This window comes from Coregonus lavaretus (genome assembly GCF_964263955.1).
Source record: "Coregonus lavaretus genome assembly, chromosome: 32".
In the NCBI taxonomy this organism is placed as follows: domain Eukaryota; kingdom Metazoa; phylum Chordata; class Actinopteri; order Salmoniformes; family Salmonidae; genus Coregonus; species Coregonus lavaretus.
This window is the reverse complement of record NC_140019.1, coordinates 8,782,197-8,804,009: the sequence shown is the minus strand read 5'-3', so window position 1 is coordinate 8,804,009 and position 21,813 is coordinate 8,782,197. Positions and strand designations below refer to the sequence as shown.

General features: G+C 45.2%; 1 protein-coding gene across 4 annotated transcripts; it reads left to right on the top strand.

The window, feature by feature from the left end:
- The first annotated feature begins 711 nt into the window (after positions 1–711).
- LOC311107857 (C-terminal-binding protein 2-like) lies at positions 712–21,043 on the top strand. Of its 4 annotated transcripts, none has more exons than XM_084150423.1 (11): positions 712–782; positions 2,208–2,248; positions 3,140–3,306; positions 9,704–9,858; positions 10,853–10,997; positions 11,153–11,359; positions 13,200–13,414; positions 15,847–15,977; positions 16,095–16,222; positions 16,577–16,697; positions 16,915–21,043. In XM_084150423.1, the coding sequence occupies exons 3-11, from the start codon at positions 3,249–3,251 to the stop codon at positions 17,081–17,083; spliced, it is 1,329 nt and encodes a 442-aa protein (XP_084006549.1). In that variant the 5' UTR covers positions 712–782; positions 2,208–2,248; positions 3,140–3,248; the 3' UTR covers positions 17,084–21,043. The 4 variants fall into 4 exon arrangements, with proteins under 4 accessions (XP_084006549.1, XP_084006552.1, XP_084006550.1 ...); XM_084150426.1 differs by having other exon boundaries at positions 16,577–16,718; positions 16,915–17,003; XM_084150424.1 differs by lacking the exon at positions 712–782 and adding an exon at positions 940–1,026.
- The last annotated feature ends 770 nt before the right edge of the window (positions 21,044–21,813 follow it).

The following is a 21,813-nucleotide window of genomic DNA, read 5'->3' as shown; positions in this document are numbered from 1 at the left end:
GCTGTCAGCCAATCAGCATTCAGGGCTCGAACCACCCAGTTTATAACATATCTTATACTATGGGTATGAAAAAAACATTTATTTTTACTGCTCTAATTACATTGGTAACCAGTTTATAATAGCAATAAGGCACCTCGGGTGATATATGGCCAATATACCACGGCTAGTTTGCCACTGCTAAAATGGCATCATTTTTATGGACAAAGAAATGTCCATTTTAAAAAAGTAAAACGAAACGAAGTGCAGCCAGTTTGCAGTCTTTCCAGCTGCAGTTTGAAGTGATTGTGTTAGCTGTGTTGTTGGCTAGCTCCTCTGAACAACTGTGAGTGTCCTGACAAGTGAGCACATTTTCTATGCCAGCCGAAATCGCGCCTCATTAGCTCATTGTTATGGATGTTTCCAAATAAATGTCACTAGAAAAAGCTTAAACAAATGCAAATACTTTGCTGTTATTCTGGCTGCACGTGACTGTAAATTAGCCGTAGTTGCCTTGTGGGCTGGTTTTATGGGTCATTCGCTAGATATTTTGGCTAGACCTGGCAACCCAGATTGGGTGCACGGTTTGACCACCGCCATTGAAGTGAGGGCGCTCTGCCTTCCTCTCATACCAGTGCCTCTCACTCTGCCTGTCCGTCACACGTTGTGTACACTGGTACGGCGGGCGGCCTGACCCCCCACGAACCGGCGACTTCCTCTTTTTCAGATTTCATGGCGATCGGGAGAGAGGGAAGACCACCGACGCACACACACTGTCTCAATCCAACCGAAATACATTTATTGGGGTAAATAATCCGCCGCTCGTGCATTACTACGTTACCGGGGTAGCGAATGATGCACGCATAACGTGCACGTGGGGGATATCCACGTTTCCTCGGTGATCTTGCGTTACTGAATTTCAGATATTCACTTTGTAGCGCCATTCGCTAATAACGAATCGGACGAAATGGGATCCACCAGTACGCATCTCCCACACGCAGTAACGTTAGGCTAGCAAGCAAGCTAACTTGCTATGCTAACCATCCAACGGTAGTTTGATATGTTTGTTAAAATATAAACTAGCCACCATTAGGTCGAACTTTTTCTGTATTTTTGGGATGCTTACAGCGCGTTTTGTTTAATTCAAATATGATTCCGATAATAAGTAACGATGTGTTTATCTGGCACGGTTATCTGACCAACTAACCTTAGCTAATGTTAGCTTACTGGCTAACTAGCTAGCCAGATGCGAAAACAAACGGTCGTTATTAGTAGCCATCCAGTTAATTTAGTTACTACGGTCAGTTAACTAGCTAGCTAACATGGCGGCTTCTGCAGAGTTTTGAAACTTGTAGCTAGCTGTTCGATAGTGAAATGTACTAAACTTTATCAGCCACATGTTGTAATGGGTTGGGCTTGCAAACATCTGAATTGGATACTTTGTATCAACCTTGTTCTTGTAAAATTATTAAAAACTGCCATTGTTTCCGTAACCCACTCACTGTTGATTACAGTGTGATGGGTTTCAAGTTTGGAATGCATAACGTTAATCATCGCTACTTTGAGCATTTATACGTTTTGGAATGTTGTCCGAACCTCTCAAACTCAAATTGTGATTCTATGTAAGTGTCATGTCATAGTTAGAGGTATGAAACTGAATGGATATTTTTTATTAGGGAAAGTTAGGCTGGCTAATTTCCCCCTCAAATTATGCCAGTGTACATCATCAAATGATAGCCAACTAACTGTTCTCTCTACGTTGGAGTCCAGTTTGTAAGCATAACTTGTACACATTATAATATGGCAGACAACCCTGTCCAAATTGATAGAAACTAGTCGTCATCTGACAGTGATCAAGGCCTAACTACTGTTCCACAAACACTTTCTGTTATAAGGCCTCTCATCACTCTGCCGAAGTATTCCATGTTTAGCACTCACCTTTTTATATTGGTTAGGCCTAGAAGTGACTGATGTGGTATTGTTTGGGGTGGGCCCTGGGCATGTGAGAGGTGGGTCGGGCGTTATGAGAATGCATCTTATATAATCACACACTTTTTCTTCTTAAATTGGGTCGTTGGAGGATGATTTAGGTCACGGGAGGACAGTCAACTTATAATTTGCGTCTTGAGATGAAAACGTTTAATAACCCCTATCAGTTATCTAAGTGTATATGTTTGTGTGAGTGAAGAAGGCCCTCTGATAATAACTAAATCATTTTTTTGGCTTGACAGTGAGATCTAAGCAGACAGACACTGAGCGGATTCTCCTGCTGGTAAGTCAGCCACTCCTCCATATGGTCACTAGTCTTTCCGTTTAGGCTTTGAAGGTGCACCATCTCTTTGTCCCTCCCGTTTAGGTAATTTATCTCGCACCATTGGATAGGTGAAAGCAAGGGTTATGAACTACATGACTTTCACCAATCCAGTCAAGTCAGAGTAAGTATAATCTTTAGGGAGAGAAGAATGGATGCATTTTCAAAGTACTGAAACAGGCCCTAGGTTTAAATTGACCACAGAGAAAGCAGAAGTCAGAATACACACTTGCCAATACCACACTACGTGGGTATATGTTTATTTGGGTGTAATTTCTGTTTTAGTTTGATGCAATATTGTACAATGCAAGTGTAAACAACTTGGATTGCTTATTCTTTACCAGTAAAGTTTGACAGAATTTGAGAGGGAGGGAGAAGACACTTTTATTTGTGTAAGAACATAGGATTATCATTAGTTTAGTAGACGCCTAAACCTTAAGGCCCTGTGTTATTGTAACGTCTTAAGGCTCCTAAACCTTAAGGCCCTGTGTTATTGTAACTTCTTAAGGCTCCTAAACCTTAAGGCCCTGTGTTATTGTAACTTCTTAAGGCTCCTAAACCTTAAGGCCCTGTGTTATTGTAACTTCTTAAGGCTCCTAAACTTGAAACCACATTTGCATTACTAACCTCTGAAGATCCTGCAGCAGTAACTGCACCATACAGTAACTGTGATAGTGGGGTTTTTCCCTCTCTCAAATTCTGTAAAACTTTATTGGTACGAAATACGCAATCCAAGTTGCAGAAGCAATACAACAGAAATGACTAATAAAACCTTTCACATTCTAACAGGTCACAACTCTGTCTCTCTTGCGCTCTCTCCCCCTCTCTCACTATATCTCTCTCTCTGTGCAGGTGTTGCTCAGTGGGCAGTAGTGGTTTCTAGTGCTGGTGTTCTGTTGAAGGGGCTCCTTAGCGCTCTGTGCTGTTGTCTTGCTGTGTCCTGGGTTAGGACTGCCAGCCTATGGCTCTAATGGACAAACACAAAGTAAAGCGACAAAGACTCGACCGCATTTGTGAGGGTAAGGAGCCGTGTTTTGCGACACACAAACGCACGCACAGACCACATACACACTGACCATACACACACTGCGCATCTTACATCTTATCTTTTTCTATAATAGGCATTTTAAATATTAAGATTTCACAATTAATTTTACCAGGTTATAGTCATATGGTAATTAGTATTCTCACATGATATTCTCACACCTCCATCACAAATTCATAATACAAAATGGTTTCTACAAGTCTGATTTGGTGTATCAGAACATCCTCCAGAGAGGATGTGCAGTGTTTTTCAAATTGATTGAATGTATGATTACTGCTTCTTATCGCATGCCTATGTATATAATCTTTTGCACTTTCAGTGCATTCGGAAAGTATTCAGACCCCTTGACCTTTTCCACATTTGTTACGCTACAGCCTTATTCTAAAACTGCATTTATTTATTTATTATATTCCCCTCAATCTACACACAATACCCCATAATGACGAAGTGAAAACAGGTTTTTAGAACATTTTGCAAATGTCTTAAAAATAAAAAAACAGAAATACCTTGTTTACATAAGTATTCAGACCCTTTGCTATGAGACTCTAAATTGAGCTCAGGTGCATCTTGTTTCCATTGATCTTCCTTGAGATGTTTCTACAACTTGATTGGAGTCCACCTGTGGTAAATTCAATTGATTGGACATGATTTGGAAAGGCACACGCCTGTCTATATAAAGTCCCACAGTTTACCATACATGTCTGGGGCGGCAGGTAGCTTAGTGGGTAAGAGCGTTGTGCCAGTAACCGAAAGGTCGCTGGTTCTAATCCCCGAGCCGACTAGGTGAAAAATCTGTCGATGTGCCCTTGAGCAAGGCACTTAACCCTAATTGCTTCTGTAAGTCGCTCTGGATAAGAGCGTCTGCTAAATGACTAAAAAAAAAAAAAAAATGTCAGAGCAAAAACCAAGCCATGAGGTTGAAGGAATTGTCCGTAGAACTCAGAGAAAGGATTGTGTCGAGGCACAGATCTGGGGAAGGGTACTAAAAAATTTCTGCAGCATTGAAGGTCCCCAAGAACACAGTGGCCTCCATCATTCTTAAATGGAACAAGTTTGGAACCACCAAGACTCTTCCTAGCTGGCTGCCCGCTCAATTTGAGCAATCAAGGGAGAAGGGCCTTGGTCAGGGAGGTGACCAAGAACCCGATGGTCACTCTGAAAGAGCAACAGAGTTCCTCTGTGGAGATGGGAGAACCTTCCAGAAGGACAACCATCTCTGCAGCACTCCACCAATCAGGCCTTCTTTTTTTTTGTGGCCAGACGGAAGCCACTCCTCAGTAAAAGGCACATGACAGCCCGCTTGGAGTTTGCCAAAAGGCACCTAAACGAGACTCACACCATGAGAAACAAGATTATCTGGTCAGATGAAACCAAGATTGAACTCGTTGGCCTAAATGCCAAGCGTCACATCTGGAGAAAACCTGGGGCACCATCCCTATAGTGAAGCATGGTGGTGGCACCATCATGCTGTGGGGATGTTTTTCAGCGGCAGGGACAGGGAGACCAGTTGGGATCGAGGGAAAGATGAACGGAGCAAAGTACAGCGAGATCCTTGATGAAAACCTGCTCCAGAGCACTCAGGACCTCAGACTGGGGCGAAGGTTCACCTTCCAACAGGACCACGACCCTAAGCACACAGCCAAGACAACGCAGGAGTGGCTTCAGGACAAGTCTCTGAATAAATGTCCTTGAGTGGCCTAGCCAGAGCCCGACTTGAATCCGATCGAACATCTCTGGAGAGACCTGAAAATAGCTGTGCAGAGACGCTCCCCATCCAACCTGACAGAGCTTGAGCTTGAGGCTCTGCAGAGAAGAATGGGAGAAACACCCCAAATACAGCTGTGCCAAGCATGTAGCGTCATACCCAAGAAGACTTGATGCTGTAATCGCTGCCAAAGGTGCTTCAACAAAGTACTGAGTAAGGGTCTGAATACTGTTGTAAATGTGATATTTCAGTTTTTTTGCTTTGTCATTATGGGGTATTGTGTGTAGATTGACGAGGAAAAACATATTTAATCCGTTTTAGAATAAGGCTGTAACGTATAAAAATTTGGAAAAAGTCAAGGGGTCTGAATACTTTCCGAATGCACTGTACATCAGCTGCTGATATGGGAAATCTGTTATTAATGATCAGCCTATTGGTGTGTGGAGTGGCAGATAGGATATAGGGCTGGGAATTGCCAGGGACCCGAGGATATTATTACAACGCTTTGGTGGCAATACGATATGTATTGCGACTCTCACGGTTGTAAAGGTATTGCGATTTTATTCGATGTTCCAAACATATTGCTCACCATATGTCTGCTGCAGAGAGACGAGAGAGCATGAGAAAATTAGTTTTGATCAGTCATGGAAATAGAAGCGCTGAAAATAAATGTGGCTCCCTATTTCAAAAGAAGACGGAGAACAAGCTATGAAGGAAAAATGCTGGAGTTTTGGTGCAGGTACAGCCAACTAACTCAAAAATAATATTGCGATATTGTCAAAATATAGTCAAAAATAATATCCTGATATTTTTACATTTACATTTTAGTCATTTAGCAGACGCTCTTATCCAGAACGACTTACAGTTAGTGAGTGCATACATCATTTTTTTTATACTGGCCCCCCGTGGGAATCGAACCCACAACCCTGGCGTTGCAAATGCCATGCTCTACCAACTGAGCTACATCCCTGCCGGTCATTCCCTCCCCTACCCTGGACGACGCTGGGCCAATTGTGCGCCGCCCCATGGGTCTCCCGGGCGCGGCCGGCTACGACAGAGCCTGGATATGTAACTGTATTGATTGCCCCCCTCCCTCCCACATCACTAGTAGAATAGTGTAGTGATGGGTTCGGGATAGTCAGAGAGAGAGCAAAATGCCCTTATCTCACTTCCTGTTTCTGTCTGTGGGTATTTCAAGAGGGGTTAGTGGGTGGCCAAGGTCAAAATGTTGAGGATGATTGAGTACATGACAGGCTAGAAAAATAGACCAGTTAGATTACAACATGATCAGTGTTTTTTGACAATGACTGAAATGAACTGAAAAGGTTGAATGGTGTCGCTTTGGCCTAGATGTAAAACAAATAAATTGGTATTGCAAGTCATGCTAAGCCTCAATTTGTAGTGTATACAAATGTCATAAAAAGGTTATAAAATCATATAAAAGATGGTCCAGTTATCTTATTAAATTCTGGACATATTAGACTAAATTCTGGTCTGTACTAGCCCAGTCCAAACTAAATAAAATGGTGCAAAATGCAGCCCTTGGGTGATGTTGAGATAAAATGGAGGGAGTTGTCTGGGAGAGTCAGGTCCCCTGAGATGAGCGAGAGTAGCAGGGTGAGGGGTCGCAGCCGTGGCTACAGGGAAACAGGCCAGCTGTCTCTTTAAAAAACAACAACAGCCAGACCCAGCCACTGCCTGGCTATGCTAATGAGGTTAGTGCTGGTTGGCTGGCCCTCAATGGAGCCGCCCGTGATTGGAGCCGGACAGTGGGGGAGGGGCTGGGTGTGGATGACAGCAGGGACCTAGCCGGCCACGAACAGTCTGACAGAACGAGAGCGAGAAAAGAAAGAACGATAGAGGGAGAGAGCGAGGCAAGAGAGCGTGAGAGAGAGAGAGAGAGAGAGAGGAAGACAGGCTGGCAAACTTCATAATGCAAGGTTAGGCGCCGTGTGTGTGTTGTTAATTGTGTGTGTGAAGGAGAGCTTGAAGATGGAAGGGGGCGATATGGGCTTGGGTGTGGTGTTGCCGACGAGTGTGTGTGTCGTTTCCTTTTTGCTCAGCGTGTCCTTGTAGCGAATTGAGCAACTGTGTGTGTGTGCACGGCGCCTGCGTGTTTGTGTGTGTTATTGTGTGTCTGGCTAGAGGTTGGGTGGAGTAGTGCTGCATTATCATCCTGCCCCTCCCCCTCTCCCTCGCTCTGCTCTCTCTCTCACACTCCTTAAACCAAGGGAAAGAGAAAGGAGGAGGAGGGAGGGAAAGAAAAGGAGGAGGAGGGAGAATGAATGAAGCGCTGAATGAATTGCATTGTGTGCGCGGCCATGCTTGTGCTCCATAAGCCTTGTACGCAAGCGTCCTTTACTCAAATGTGTTTGCGCTTCTACGGTTGCCTTTTGTTAACCAGTAATTGTGAATCCATTGTGATCTCCAGCATGTGGAGATTAAGATAAAGGAAAATGCTTTATGTTTTTTAATGAGATGTAGATTCACGTTCTTAAGCCTTCTCAGCTAGGCCCAGTTGGGAAGTTGGGAAATGCTCTGACGTCACAGGAAGTGTCTACAAATATTTGTCTTCCACCGCCTGCCAGCCACCAGTTCCTATCCTACTCCCCCCTCTCTTTGTCCCTCCCCCACACTCCCACTATGACACAGGACATATTGTTTGTGGATGTCTGTCTGTGTGTCTATCTGTCCCTGCATGCATCCTGCCCTCTGTCCAAGTGAATGTTCCAGTGAGACACATGTATTCCCCCCCCCCTTCTTGTCCCTCTCCCTCACCCCAGACCATACACCTGTCACGCAGAGACCGTGTGTGTGTGTGCGCGCTTCTGGTCTAGAGGCCAGTGGTGTGGTCTGGTGTGTGTTACATCTCTCTCTGTGTGTGTGTGAGAAATGGGCAGTGCGTTCCGATTCAGATGGCCAGTTCATGTTTAGTTCAGTGAGAAGGAGAGCGCGAAGACATACACACACAAATATGTCCTATGATGATGGTATCGGTGGTGATGTTAGCTGTTGTTGCAGTTGGCCACATTTGTCTAGTGACCTTTGGCACAGATGTTTGCCTTGTGCTTTGTCTCACATTCTGGCCACTTGGTGCTGAATGATTGTTGAGGATTTCGATGCAGACGTTGATGGTTATTTTGGCTGAACGTTTGCAGCACAATGGTGGACAAATGTAGCCATGTATCAGTGGCGTGTGTTTACAGATGTGTGTACAGAACAGGTGTGTGTGTGTGTTTGGGGCGGGCTGGTACAGCCTCACTCGTCTGGAGCCTCCAGACGAGGGAATTTAGGTCATGACTCCGAAGAGGCTCTCTCTACCCCCTCCCCCCTTCTTCCCTGCACCCCGCATCTCAACCCCTCTACTGCCCCTCCCCCAGCCGTCACACTCGACCTCCACTGGCACTGCAGCCAGCTACAGTGTAGCTCCACAAGCATCTTCATCCTCTGCTCTGGCTAGAGTCAGGGATGTGTGGGTCCTTCAGTGTGTCTTACATGTGTCATCATAGCATGTGTGTCTGAATGCCATGGGGTTGGATGTATTGACCTTTCAGGTTAGTTATTGTGTTGGACCCCCCCTGTCTCTTTGTCATCTCAAATGCTCTCTCTGCAGCAGCAGATCCAGTTACACGTTACCATTGCGTAACCGTCACGCACGCGCACACACACACGCACTGATCCATTTTTACATTTTAGTCATTTAGCAGACGCTCTTATCCAGAGCGACTTACAGTTAGTGAGTGCATACATTATTCTTTATTTATTTTTTCATACTGGCCCCCCGTGGGAATCAAACCCACAACCCTGGCTCTACCAACTGAGCTACATCCCTGCCGGCCATTCCCTCCCCTACCCTGGACGACGCTGGGCCAATGGTGCGCCGCCCCATGGGTCTCCCGGTCACGGCCGGCTACGACAGAGCCTGGATTCGAACCAGGATCTCTAGTGGCACAGCTAGCACTGCGATGCAGTGCCTTAGACCACTGCGCCACTCGGGATCCCTCAGGGTGCCAGTGTTGACAAGGCCCTGGCTGTTTGTGTGGGAGGAGAAGAGAGCATCATGGGACTCACTTTGGGAGAGTTTGCTTTGGTAGTAGTAATCATGTTAGTGGTCATTGGTCAGACTCAGTCACTGTTCAGGTTGAACCCGCTCTGGCCCCAGCACTGATGATGCCAGTGGCTATGATCATCCCTGGGCAAGTTCAGAGGGACTCTAATGGTGTGTATTGTAATGGTCAAGGCAATGGTGCGTGTAGAAGGTTTAGGGCAGTGACTCATTTTGCCCAGACTCCAGAAAGATTGTCGAATCACTAACCTCTGTGAACAGTCACATCTGAATAACATGGTGTGGTATGCTGTGTTTTTTACTGTATCACACATTCCCAAAGGAAGCCATTTTGTATGGGCAAACGACCAACTCAAAATGGACTGTAAACATCAGATAAACACTTATCGTTTGATGGTTATAATATGGACATTTTCAAAAATGTGTCCCGTTCTGGAATCAAACCCACAACCCTTAGTGTTGCAAGCACCATGCTCCAACCAACCTAGCCAGCCATTGGAACCAAAGCAGCACATACGATTTCAGAAGAATGCAACTATTTAGTGACCTTTTCATAATGCCAAATCATGTCTTAACTGTCCCCCTCTCCCCTGTGTGCAGGCATCCGCCCCCCCATCCTGAACGGGCCCATGCACCCTCGGCCCCTGGTGGCCCTGCTGGACGGGCGTGACTGCACCATAGAGATGCCCATCCTCAAGGACGTGGCCACTGTGGCCTTCTGTGATGCCCAGTCCACCCAGGAGATACACGAGAAGGTAGAGCTATAAACAAACACACACACTGAGTTTACAAAAAAATTAGGAACACCTGCTCTTTCCATGAACAGACTGACCAGGTGAATCCAGGTGAAAGCTATGATCCCTTATTGATGTCACTTGTTAAAGCCACTTCAATCAGTGTAGATGAAGGGGGGGAGACAGGTTAAAGAAGGTTTTTTAAGCCTTGAGACAATTGAGACATGGATTGTCTGTGTGTGCCATTCAGAGGGTGAATGGGCAAGACAGAAGATTTAAGTGCCTTTGAACGGGGTATGGTAGTAGGTGTCAGGTGCACCGTTTTGAGTGTGTCAAGAACTGCAACGGTGCTAGGTTTTTCACACTCAACAGTTTCCTGTGTATATCAAGAATGGTCCACCACCCAAAAGACATCCTGCCAACTTGACACAACTGTGGGAAGCATTGTCAACATGGGCCAGCATCCCTGTGGAACGCTTTCGACATCTTGTAGAGTCCCATGCCCTGACAAATTGAGGCTGTTCTGAGGGCAAAAGGGGTTGCAACTCAATATTAGGAAGATGTTCACTCAGTATATAATTTATAAGGCAACGTACACTATGTGGTTGTAAGCTTCCTGTTCATGTGGCTATAAGCGGCAGTTCCTGATTTAAAAAAAATACAATAAAGTTATTCAAGACTACCTCCTGACTGCCAGCCATATGTTTATTTGAGTATTTATGCACTCTCCCTTTAACGCCCTGTCTAACCAGCAGTATAATGGTGTGTTAACCCTGTCTAACGGTCCTCTGTAGCTCAATTGGTAGAGCACGGCGCTTGTAACGCCAGGGTAGTGGGTTCGATCCCCGGGACCACCCATATGTAAAAATGTATGCACGCATGACTGTAAGTCGCTTTGGATAAAAGCATCTGCTAAATGGCTTATTATTATATTATTATTATTATTATATTATAACGGTGTGTGTAAACCCTGTGTTACCAGCTGTATAACGGTGTCTGTGTATTAACCCCGTAGGTGCTGAACGAGGCAGTGGGGGCTCTGCTCTACCACACCATCACTCTCTCCAGAGACGACCTGGATAAGTTCAAAGGCCTCCGAGTCATTGTCAGGATCGGCAGTGGCTTCGACAACGTCGACATCAAAGCTGCAGCTGAGCTGGGTGAGTCATGCACGAATACACACACACAGTATGCCGACGAACAGGTACGCACACACACACGGATGCATATTACACATAATCAGAGACACCGCCTTTCCTAGATCTGCCCCATCAGTCCTCTCTTTCCTTCATCTTACCATCTCCCTCTCTCCCAGGCATCGCAGTGTGTAACGTGCCAGCGTGCTCGGTGGAGGAGACGGCCGACACGTCCATGTGTCTGATCCTGAACCTGTACCGCCGCGTCACCTGGATGCATCAGGCCCTGAGGGAGGGCACCAGGGCGTCCAGCGTGGAGCAGATCAGGGAAGTGGCCGGGGGAGCTGCCCGCATCCGGGGGGAGACGCTGGGCATCATCGGCCTGGGTGAGTGGGGGTACTCTGGGCAAGGGTATGGAGGTTGATGGAGTTACTGGGCAGTGGAGAATGGGGCTGATTTGGAGCAGCTGATTTTGATGTAAGGCTAGTGGCCTCCAGTCTGGCCTGTTTTCAATTGAGAATTGGAGCTGCCAGAGGCCCTGGAATTTGCTTTAGGTACCTACAGTGGGGAAAAAAAGTATTTAGTCAGCCAACAATTGTGCAAGTTCTCCCACTTAAAAAGATGAGAGAGGCCTGTAATTTTCATCATAGGTACACGTTAACTATGACAGACAAATTGAGAGAAAAAAATCCAGAAAATCACATTGTAGGATTTTTAATGAATTTATTTGCAAATTATGGTGGAAAATAAGTATTTGGTCACCTACAAACAAGCAAGATTTCTGGCTCTCACAGACCTGTAACTTCTTCTTTAAGAGGCTCCCCTGTCCTCCACTCGTTACCTGTATTAATGGCACCTGTTTGAACTTGTTATCAGTATAAAAGACACCTGTCCACAACCTCAAACAGTCACACTCCAAACTCCACTATGGCCAAGACCAAAGAGCTGTCAAAGGAACCAGAAACAAAATTGTAGACCTGCACCAGGCTGGGAAGACTGAATCTGCAATAGGTAAGCAGCTTGGTTTGAAGAAATCAACTGTGGGAGCAATTATTATGAAATGGAAGACATACAAGACCACTGATAATCTCCCTCGATCTGGGGCTCCACGCAAGATCTCACCCCGTGGGGTCAAAATGATCACAAGAACGGTGAGCAAAAATCCCAGAACCACACGGGGGGACCTAGTGAATGACCTGCAGAGAGCTGGGACCAAAGTAACAAAGCCTACCATCAGTAACACACTACGCCGCCAGGGACTCAAATCCTGCAGTGCCAGACGTGTCCCCCTGCTTAAGCCAGTACATGTCCAGGCCCGTCTGAAGTTTTGCTAGAGTGCATTTGGATGATCCAGAAGAGGATTGGGAGAATGTCATATGGTCAGATGAAACCAAAATAGAACTTTTTGGTAAAAACTCAACTTGTCGTGTTTGGAGGACAAAGAATGCTGAGTTGCATCCAAAGAACACCATACCTACTGTGAAGCATGGGGGTGGAAACATCATGCTTTGGGGCTGTTTTTCTGCAAAGGGACCCGGACGACTGATCCGTGTAAAGGAAAGAATGAATGGGGCAATGTATCGTGAGATTTTGAGTGAAAACCTCCTTCCATCAGCAAGGGCATTGAAGATGAAACGTGGCTGGGTCTTTCAGCATGACAATGATCCCAAACACACCGCCCGGGCAACAAAGGAGTGGCTTCGTAAGAAGCATTTCAAGGTCCTGGAGTGGCCTAGCCAGTCTCCAGATCTCAACCCCATAGAACATCTTTGGAGGGAGTTGAAAGTCTGTGTTGCCCAGCGACAGCCCCAAAACATCACTGCTCTAGAGGAGATCTGCATGGAGGAATGGGCCAAAATACCAGCAACAGTGTGTGAAAACCTTGTGAAGACTTACAGAAAACGTTTGACCTGTGTCATTGCCAACAAAGGGTATATAACAAAGTATTGAGAAACTTTTGTTATTGACCAAATACTTATTTTCTACCATAATTTGCAAATAAATTCATTAAAAATCATACAATATGATTTTCTGGTTTTTTTTTCTTCTCATTTTGTCTGTCGTAGTTGACGTGTACCTATGATGAAAATTACAGGCCTCTCTCATCTTTTTAAGTGGGAGAACTTGCACAATTGGTGGCTGACTAAATACTTTTTTCCCCCACTGTATATGCCCCGCCATGGAAATACAAACACTAGTTAACCCTGTGCGGTCCTCTCCCTGCAGGTCGTGTGGGCCAGGCGGTGGCTCTGCGGGCCAAGGCGTTTGGTTTCGGGGTGATCTTCTACGACCCCTACCTACCCGACGGCGTGGAACGCTCCCTGGGCCTGCAGAGGATGGCTACCCTCCAAGACCTGCTCATCCACTCTGACTGTGTCTCTCTACACTGCAGCCTCAACGAACACAACCACCACCTCATCAACGACTTCACCATCAAACAGGTACGCAATGTCAGATGCGCACACACACATATTTTATGTGTATGTTTTAGGGCTGTCAAACGATTAAAATAATTGCGATTAATTGCACAATTTTCTGTAGTTAATCACGATTAATCCCCCAAAAATTATTTGCTCAAATTTGGCCCTTAAGAAAAAAACAATCCCAGTAAAAAGCAGTGCATTGAGTTACAGGCATATTATGCTTTTATTTTAAGGGATGGAAACAGTCTGTATCAGAAATAAAATGTAAGCATAGTAGCTACATGTAATATTTTTGCTTTGTAATTTCAGAACATGTGTTTTTAATATCAAAATGTATGCACTCACTAACTGTAAGTCGCTCTGGATAAGAGCGTCTGCTAAATGACTAAAATGTAATAGTGGAATGATAGTGTTTCACAATATTTTTTTCCTCCCAGAAAATGTTTGGGCACAGACAAAATTGCATTCTAATGGTGCAGCCTTCTTATTGGTCAACAAAAGACGGACCGGCTCTTGTTGTTAAATTGACTGGGCCTGAGCCTCATGCTAACCGAGTCCGTTAGCGTGCGATACTTATACCAATCGCTCAGCCCCAGTCAATTTGACAACGAGATTTGCTGGGCAAAAAAAATATTACATGTAGGTCTTTTTATTAGGCCTACTTACTCCCTCTTATCAATGTACTTGAAGTTTAACACTTGCGTGCACACACACACACACACACACACACACACACATATATACAGTTAAAGCTTCAGGCATTCTAAATGAGTGTCCTCTCAATTTCTGATTAGAGGGTTGAGTACAGGAAAACAGAACTGTCTCTATGGATACAAAGAACAAAAAGCATTTAAACCTGTTCAACAATGTTATGAATTCCACAGAAGAACAAAACAGATCAGCCAGGTCTGAGTTCATGTAATACAGCTATTAGATGTAGCCTAGGCTACTTCAACATGAACTAGTCACAAGCTGTTACTACTAGAATTGGGATAATTTGCTTAAATCTTTTGACCTGAGAAATGCAACAAAAACAGTAGCTAAGTGGAATGGATGTCCTGTTCTGATTCAAATCATTGTGGGAAGTTTGAGTTTTATCGAGGCATTCAGCCATGGCATTGTAAACATTATTTTGGTTAGCTAGCTAATGTTAGCATAACTAGCTAGCTACTTTTGTACAAATGATGTTTTTGCTGTTATCTAAAGAAACACCTGAGAATGTGTTTATGGTTGAACTTTCTGTACGTTTTCCTTAATTGTTGCTCAAAGCTGCGCTCATAGTGGATGTTTTTAAGGGTGTTTTCACACAGTCCTCTTTTAAAATAACTGATCTCAGTCCTATTTAAAGTGAACTCAGGGGTAAAGAACTCAGTTCTCTTTGCATTCACACTGCCCTTGCCTTTGAATGAGGACTCCACTCTTTTGTCAGTTCACTTCACCTTTTTTGAGGTCAGAGTCCTCTTTGCGTTCGCATTTCTATGTTTAGAAAGGACCCAAAATATTTGTGCAATATTCACTCAATGCACTCTGGGTAAAAGTACAGGATAAGCCATTCCATCAGAACGTGCTATCAGACAGCTAGATACCTACTTACATTTTGGAAGCTAATAGATTGCATTTTGTTAAAAGATGAGACATACTAAACTACCACACTATTCTCACACTATTCAAACCCCACATTCGAATAAACAGTTCATGAACCTCTTAGCCTATAGGTCAACATATTGCAGATAATCTGCTAATCGGCACACATTTTTTACGCGAACCGGCACATCTTCTCTCTCCAACGTGAAGGGGTTATTGCAGGGGAAACGGTGTTGCAATAGTCTAGTGTGTAGTGTGGTAGTAATGACAAGCGAACCTGGGGAGCTTTGCGTTCACATTGTCCTAAAAAAGGGAACCGGACCGCAGAATTCAAGCGAACCAAACTCGGACCACCTCTCGAGATGGTCTCAGTTCGGTTCGCTTCGGGGGCTCTTTTGAGGGGTCCGAGTTCCTTTTGGAGTGTTCACACTACACCAAAAATGAGGGGAACCGCACGGAGTTCACAAAAATTGGCTGAAAGGGACCAAGTGTGAAAACACCCTGAGAGACAGACGGTGCTACAAAACAGAAGCTGCCACCGAGTGCGGTGTCCGTGCGGAAACACGTGCGCTTAAAAGGGGTCCGTGCGATGAAGAAATGGTGACGCGATTTAAAGGCGTCAAAAAAATGAATGCCTTTTAAAAATGTAACGCCTTATTAACTCGTTAACATTGACAGCCCTAGTATGTTTGTAAATTCACGTGCTTACATGCATATCGAGGTAACTTCCAAAATAATGGAAAGACTTGACTAAATGAGGGATACAAAGTATATTAAAAGCAGGTGCTTCCACACAGGCCTCGTTCCTGAGTTAATTATGGGAGTATGTGTGTATATAAAGTTAACCCCGTGTGTTCTGTGTGTAGATGCGTCAGGGAGCGTTCCTGGTGAACTCTGCGCGGGGAGGGCTGGTGGATGAGAAGGCTCTGGCTCAGGCCCTGAAGGAAGGACGGATACGAGGAGCCGCACTGGACGTCCACGAGACAGAGCCCTTCAGGTACACACAGCCCTCTGAAGGATCCTAGCCTGATCTCTAACCCCCACACGTCTGTTTGACCGTGCAACCTCCTCCCTCTTTCCCCCTCTAACCCTAACCCGCTCTTTGTTGTTGTAGTTTCTCCCAGGGCCCTCTGAAGGATGCTCCCAACCTCATCTGTACCCCCCACACGTCCTGGTACAGTGAGCAGGCCTCCATCGAGGCCAGAGAGGAGGCAGCCAGGGAGGTGCGCCGTGCCATCACTGGTAAGACACTAACCCCACACATAACTTTGTATTATTAGTTATTACATAGTTATGAATTGGTTATTGATTATTTCAATGGCTTTATGTAGCTTGAGGATAGCTGCATGTTTTGAGGTTCTGAGCTGTCTGGTGTTATATCTTACCTACACTCTTTTTTTGCAAACCAATGTGGTGAGAGTTTAAAAAGGAAATAATAAAAAGCATGTGCAGGAGAGCAAAAAACCCTGAGTGACTTGTAAGGCACCTCCCCCTTTCAAATATTACTAGAACAAAACAAAAATGGTATCTAGGTTATTGAAATAGAGATTGGGGATTTACACGCTAACCCCTTGTCCCCTGTCTGTCCTCTGTTAGGGCGTATCCCAGACAGTCTGAAGAACTGTGTGAATAAGGAGTATCTGATGGCAGCGTCCCAGTGGCCCAGTATGGAGGCTGCGACAGTCCACCCTGAACTCAACGGAGGCGGTGCATACAGGTGAGACCCTCAGCGGTTAAGGTGAGCACAGGAGAGGAGGACAACCAAGTCAGGAAGTGTATCATGATTATTATTATACTTATTTTATGCAAGATATGATATCTGTTCTTCACAGTAGATTTGTGTGTAGATGAATGTGCTGCAATGTTGCGCCCTCCTGAACAAGGCCCTGATATATATATTTCTCTCTCTCTCTCTCGCTCTCTCTTTACGTCAGGTTTCCTGTGGGTCTGATCAGCGTGGCAGCAGGGGGTCTGACGGGGGCGGGAGCAGGGGTAGAGGCCCTGGCTCACGCCATCGCCCCTGTGTCCCATCCCCCCCACACCTCATCGCCAGGGCAACCCAACAAGGCGGAGGCAGACAGAGACATCCCTTCCGACCAATAGCACCCCAACATTCCTCCGTCACCCCTGGAAACCAACAACCTCACCCTCTCCTCCCACCATCATCACCAACCCTCTTCTCTGACCTCAGGCAGATTGACACTGGGGTCCCGGTTCGATCTGGATCTGTTCAAGCTCCGGCCCTTCAGAACACAGTACCAGCCCAGGAGTGACCTGCCCGTCCACAAAATCCACCTCCGTAACCCTTCCTCGGACCCCCTCAACGCCCCCCCCCCCCCCCCCCCCCCCTCGGACCCCTATCTCCCCCTCTATCCATATTTCCCCCACACCAACAAACCTTCAGCAATAACTCTCTTCTCAAGTATTCAATTGGATTGGCATTTTTATTCTTTTTTCTTTTTTTTTGAGGAAAAACAAAACATTTTGTTTTGAGTAGCATTTCTGCAGCGAAGCTGGACTGTGAGTCTGGCTGTTGTGATCAGTGAGAGAGGCGTGTAGGGTTGGCCTGGTGTACATTAGTGGCTATCTGATGTTACTGCTATCTTTTCTCTTTCTCTTACGCCTCTCTCTCATTTTAGAAAATGTGTACAAAAGTAAGACAGACACAACACAACATCGGGCTTCTATTGGCCCGATAATTCCTAGCCTGATCCCAGATCTGTATCTAGCTAGCTTTAGCCAAGTCAGCTAAAGCACATACAGATCTGGGACCAGGCTACCTGATTCCCTGTCTGTTGGCTAGTGTAGGGATGAATATTGTCAGTGTAGAGCTGAAACCTTAACATTACCTCTCCTCTGCCGCTACTTGGCTGTGTTAAACCCTGTTTCTTCTCCTTAAGATGGTGAACCCTCTCCGTTGGCAGGCGACAATTCTCTTCCTTGCTTTTACGTCCCGTTTTGATGATGTAATGGCCGAGCTCCTTTGTTCCAGCGCCAGTCACTTCCTGTTGGAAGGTCAGATGGATGGCATCCTATGGACATGTTGTGCTCTGTGTCGTCACTCTACAGGCCCTTGCCCACGACTTGGTCTTAAACTCGGCAACAGTTATGTGAAACATTTATTCTGTAAAGGCTGTCCTCTGAAACGTTGTGTCGCTTCAAGATCACGTGAGAACAGTTTCCTATTTTCATTGTGGCTTTTCACCCCCCCCCCCCCCCCCCCAAAAAAAAAGGTTGAACTATTGTGCAAGGGTCTTATGTTTCTCAGAGGCACTTAAATTAGTGCAAGGAACTCACACACAGCGAGCTTGCAACATTGTTAGCTTGAGCCCAGTGGGCAGCCTAGAGCAGCACAGGTCAGGTGTGTAGGACCGAGGTTTGGCCAGCAGGGGGTGCCACTGCCATCTGAATGCTCAGTCTGTGGCAGTGCTCAGAGAGAGGGGCAGTGATTTGGCTGCAGCGTTGAGTTGTGTATAGCCAGGCAGCAATGGCGCCCCATGGGTTTTCTTAACACATTCACACAAAGCAGTCAGCCATAGGGAAGGTGATGTACAACACTTTTGCTGTGACATCATTAATTACCGCTGACTTCCAAAGACAACCGGGACCGGTGACAAGGCAAGGACTCGCTGTCTTTCTCTCTCCCAGACCGCTCAGACCTATATCTCAGTCCATCCCCCAACCTCTCTCACCCCATCGGGACCCTGAAGAACTCCGCTCTCCTCTAGTGCTTTATCAGCAAGTGTGGATCCACCCATCCCTTTAAGATAGGGTAAGGCAGTGTAGCCAGCGAGTTGATTCAACCTTCCCTTTAAGAAGGCAAAGGAATTCACAGTTCCCGTTAAGACCAAAGGGAGAGTGTGTGGAGTCTGTATTCTTACATACTCGTAGTGGCTTTTCAAAGGAGACCGTGCTGTCTGCGTGTGACCCCCCCCCCCCACACACACACACACACACACATTGGTTGTATTGACCAGACGTCTTTCTGAAGGAGTAGTCCCTACGAGTAACTCTTTAACGCCGTCGTCTCTCGTCGTTTCAAGGGAATACCTTTCTAGTACCTCAGTAACAGATATTGAATGTACGTTCAAACCCTTTTCTTTTTTGTACAGCTTTTGTAGAGACCCCTTTGCTATTCCTGACCAGAAGGGTTGTGAAAATTGTAACAATGATGACAATGATAAATAAATACCCCACTCAATAACCGACTTGTCCAAACAACTTTTTAGGATTTCTCTGCTGTTTTTCCCCATGTCAAAAATCTCAGGCTTCGAGACCAGTTACTTATCATCTTCACCTTTTGAAATGTTATACTTCATTTCTTTCTTTGTGAAAAATGAGCACAATGCTTTCCCATGATTTTACATTTCGACATCAGATTCCAGTTGATCTGACAAGCTTCTTCAACCTCCCGTTCTACAGCACAATGAAACTTGGATTCAAATTGAAAGTGTCAGCTTGATCTGTTTTTATTTTCTGGAATGTAGAACTATCCGCCTTTTCTATTCTCCGTAATGTCATGCAGCTCTAGCTATTGTGCATGTGAGGTATTTCTGGAGGGCAAATGCTATTGGCTTAAAGATTTGTCATCTTGTTGTCCACCCTTTGCTCCCAAATGCTTAACCCTTAACCCTAGTTGCCATTTTGTGGTGGTCAGTAACCAGTGATGTACAGTTTTTTCCCTTTCCTACCAGAGTCTATGAGGACATGGACATGAGGACATTATAGGCTCCTGTGTCATGTGATGAGTATATATTTTTTTAAGTATCCCCCATAGTTTGAATTATGAGCTTAAATTGCCGTTGATGATATTGATTATATATTTTGGTTGTTTTCAGTTGAGCAATGTGTTGTTCGAAACGTTCTGTTTGAATATTTTTTTTTAGACTTTTCATTTGTAATCGCGCTCACTCTGTGTTCAACATGTTGTACTGAAACATTTCAGGAACAAACGTTTAGTGAGTTTGTTTTTGTCCTAGCTGCCCTCCTGTAGTTAGCCTCCAGGCATTAACTCTCCCTGTATAGGAGCTGTAGAGTTGCCATGGAAACACTCACTGCCTTAAACACAGTTGACCACAGTAGGTGGGGTAGGAGAGACACACAGTCAGACGAAACCCCGCTAACAACTCACACCGTAATGTTGTTATTCAATCAAACACTGGTGACAAGGTTTCCCGGTTAAGTCAAAAGTAACATACTCTCCACAGAGCTAAAAAAAAAGCATATTTGAATTGATATGCAGTTGAGTGTTGGGTAAGTTTCACACTGAAAATGATTTGTTGAGCACATCAATCAAAATATGCATTCTCTCAGTCCAGAAAAAACATTTCTGACTTAACCAGGTGAACCATTTTGATTGAATATGCCCTACATGTAGCTGAGTAGGTCACTGTCAGTGCTACAGACTGAAGGAAAGTCCATCTGATATTTCACTCTGGGGTGTGAAAATGTTCCCCCTCCTGCTCCGGCGCTCTGAAAGTCTTTCATGGCCAGCCCCGAATCTCAGGGGGCCACAGCAGACACTGATGTGGTCTGTCAGACCAGCTGAAAATTATGGATAGAATTGGTCACTTTTCTCTCTCAGGGTTGAAATGCACACATATCCTCCTGCAGCGTCTTTCTCTCCCTGTTCTGTGTTCCACGCTCCTCAGAGTGTAGAGCAGTCTCCTGACTTCCAGAAGCCCTCACCATTCTCTCCCTTCCTTCATTTGTACACCGTGAGTTCTGTATTTGCTTTTACCTTCTGTTCTGTTCTTTGGCACTGACATCTAACCTTCATCTAACAATGAATTAATACATGTTTTAAATGAGCTCTGTATAATGTTGAAATTTGGGAAATGTATTTTTACAACATGTGAACATTTAGTTTTTATTTTGGGGGGAGTGTCTTTCACTCATTATTTGCCGTGAATTCATTGATTTACTTTCACCAGACTCCTGTAATGTCTCCTGTAACTAGGCTCTTTTGTTTTGTTTACTTTTTTATTAGAAACAATCATGTTTGTGATGGTAACTTCCGATGGTAAACTCCACACCGTGTTTTAATAAAATCCAAAAAATGAACCCTCTGCTTTCTCGCCCTGCTTTCTTCTGTGTTCTCTCCTGCTCTCTCTGTGTGAAACGTATGTCAGACATTTAACTCATTTGACTGACCACTGCTCACGCGTATGTGTGTGCAATTTTCATGCGTGCATAGTGCAAGGTTTGCAGCATAGCAGTGTTGACCCAGGTGCGCTGCCTGCCTTCCTCTTCTCCTGTTTATAAAGTCCAGCCCTTGGGAAAGGAGCAATGTTTATAAACCTCTGGCCCCCTAACCAACTCTATTTACAACCCCTGCTTGTCTGTCTTTATACGGGCGTAGGGGTGATGCAGTGCCAAGCAATCCAGAGCTCACAGCCACTTTATGAGTAGGCAGGTGAGAGGGGTACAGTCATAGCACCACAGGGCTCGGGAGGGGGAATGCCAACCCCCAAATTGCCACCACATGTACCATCCCTAACCCCTGATGAGACTATTCCTTATAAAGAGCAGTCTAAACCTTCTGTTCCCATCGTTGGAGGAAAGCCCCTCTTGAAGATACTCTGTCCACCTGGATGCTGAGCTATGGCACCCTTAAGAGTATGCTATCTTGGGTGCACACTTGCATGGAGGCTACCTTATAGGATGCAATGCTACCTTAGATTAACACGATACACTTTATGACGAGCTGTTTTTAATTTGTACTCCCTACTCCCTCTGAATAATGTTTCCTCAGAGTCCTTTGCCATCGGAACAACGCTTATATTAGAGAGAGTTTGTTTTCCTACAATTTTATTTTTATTTTCCTTCCTCGC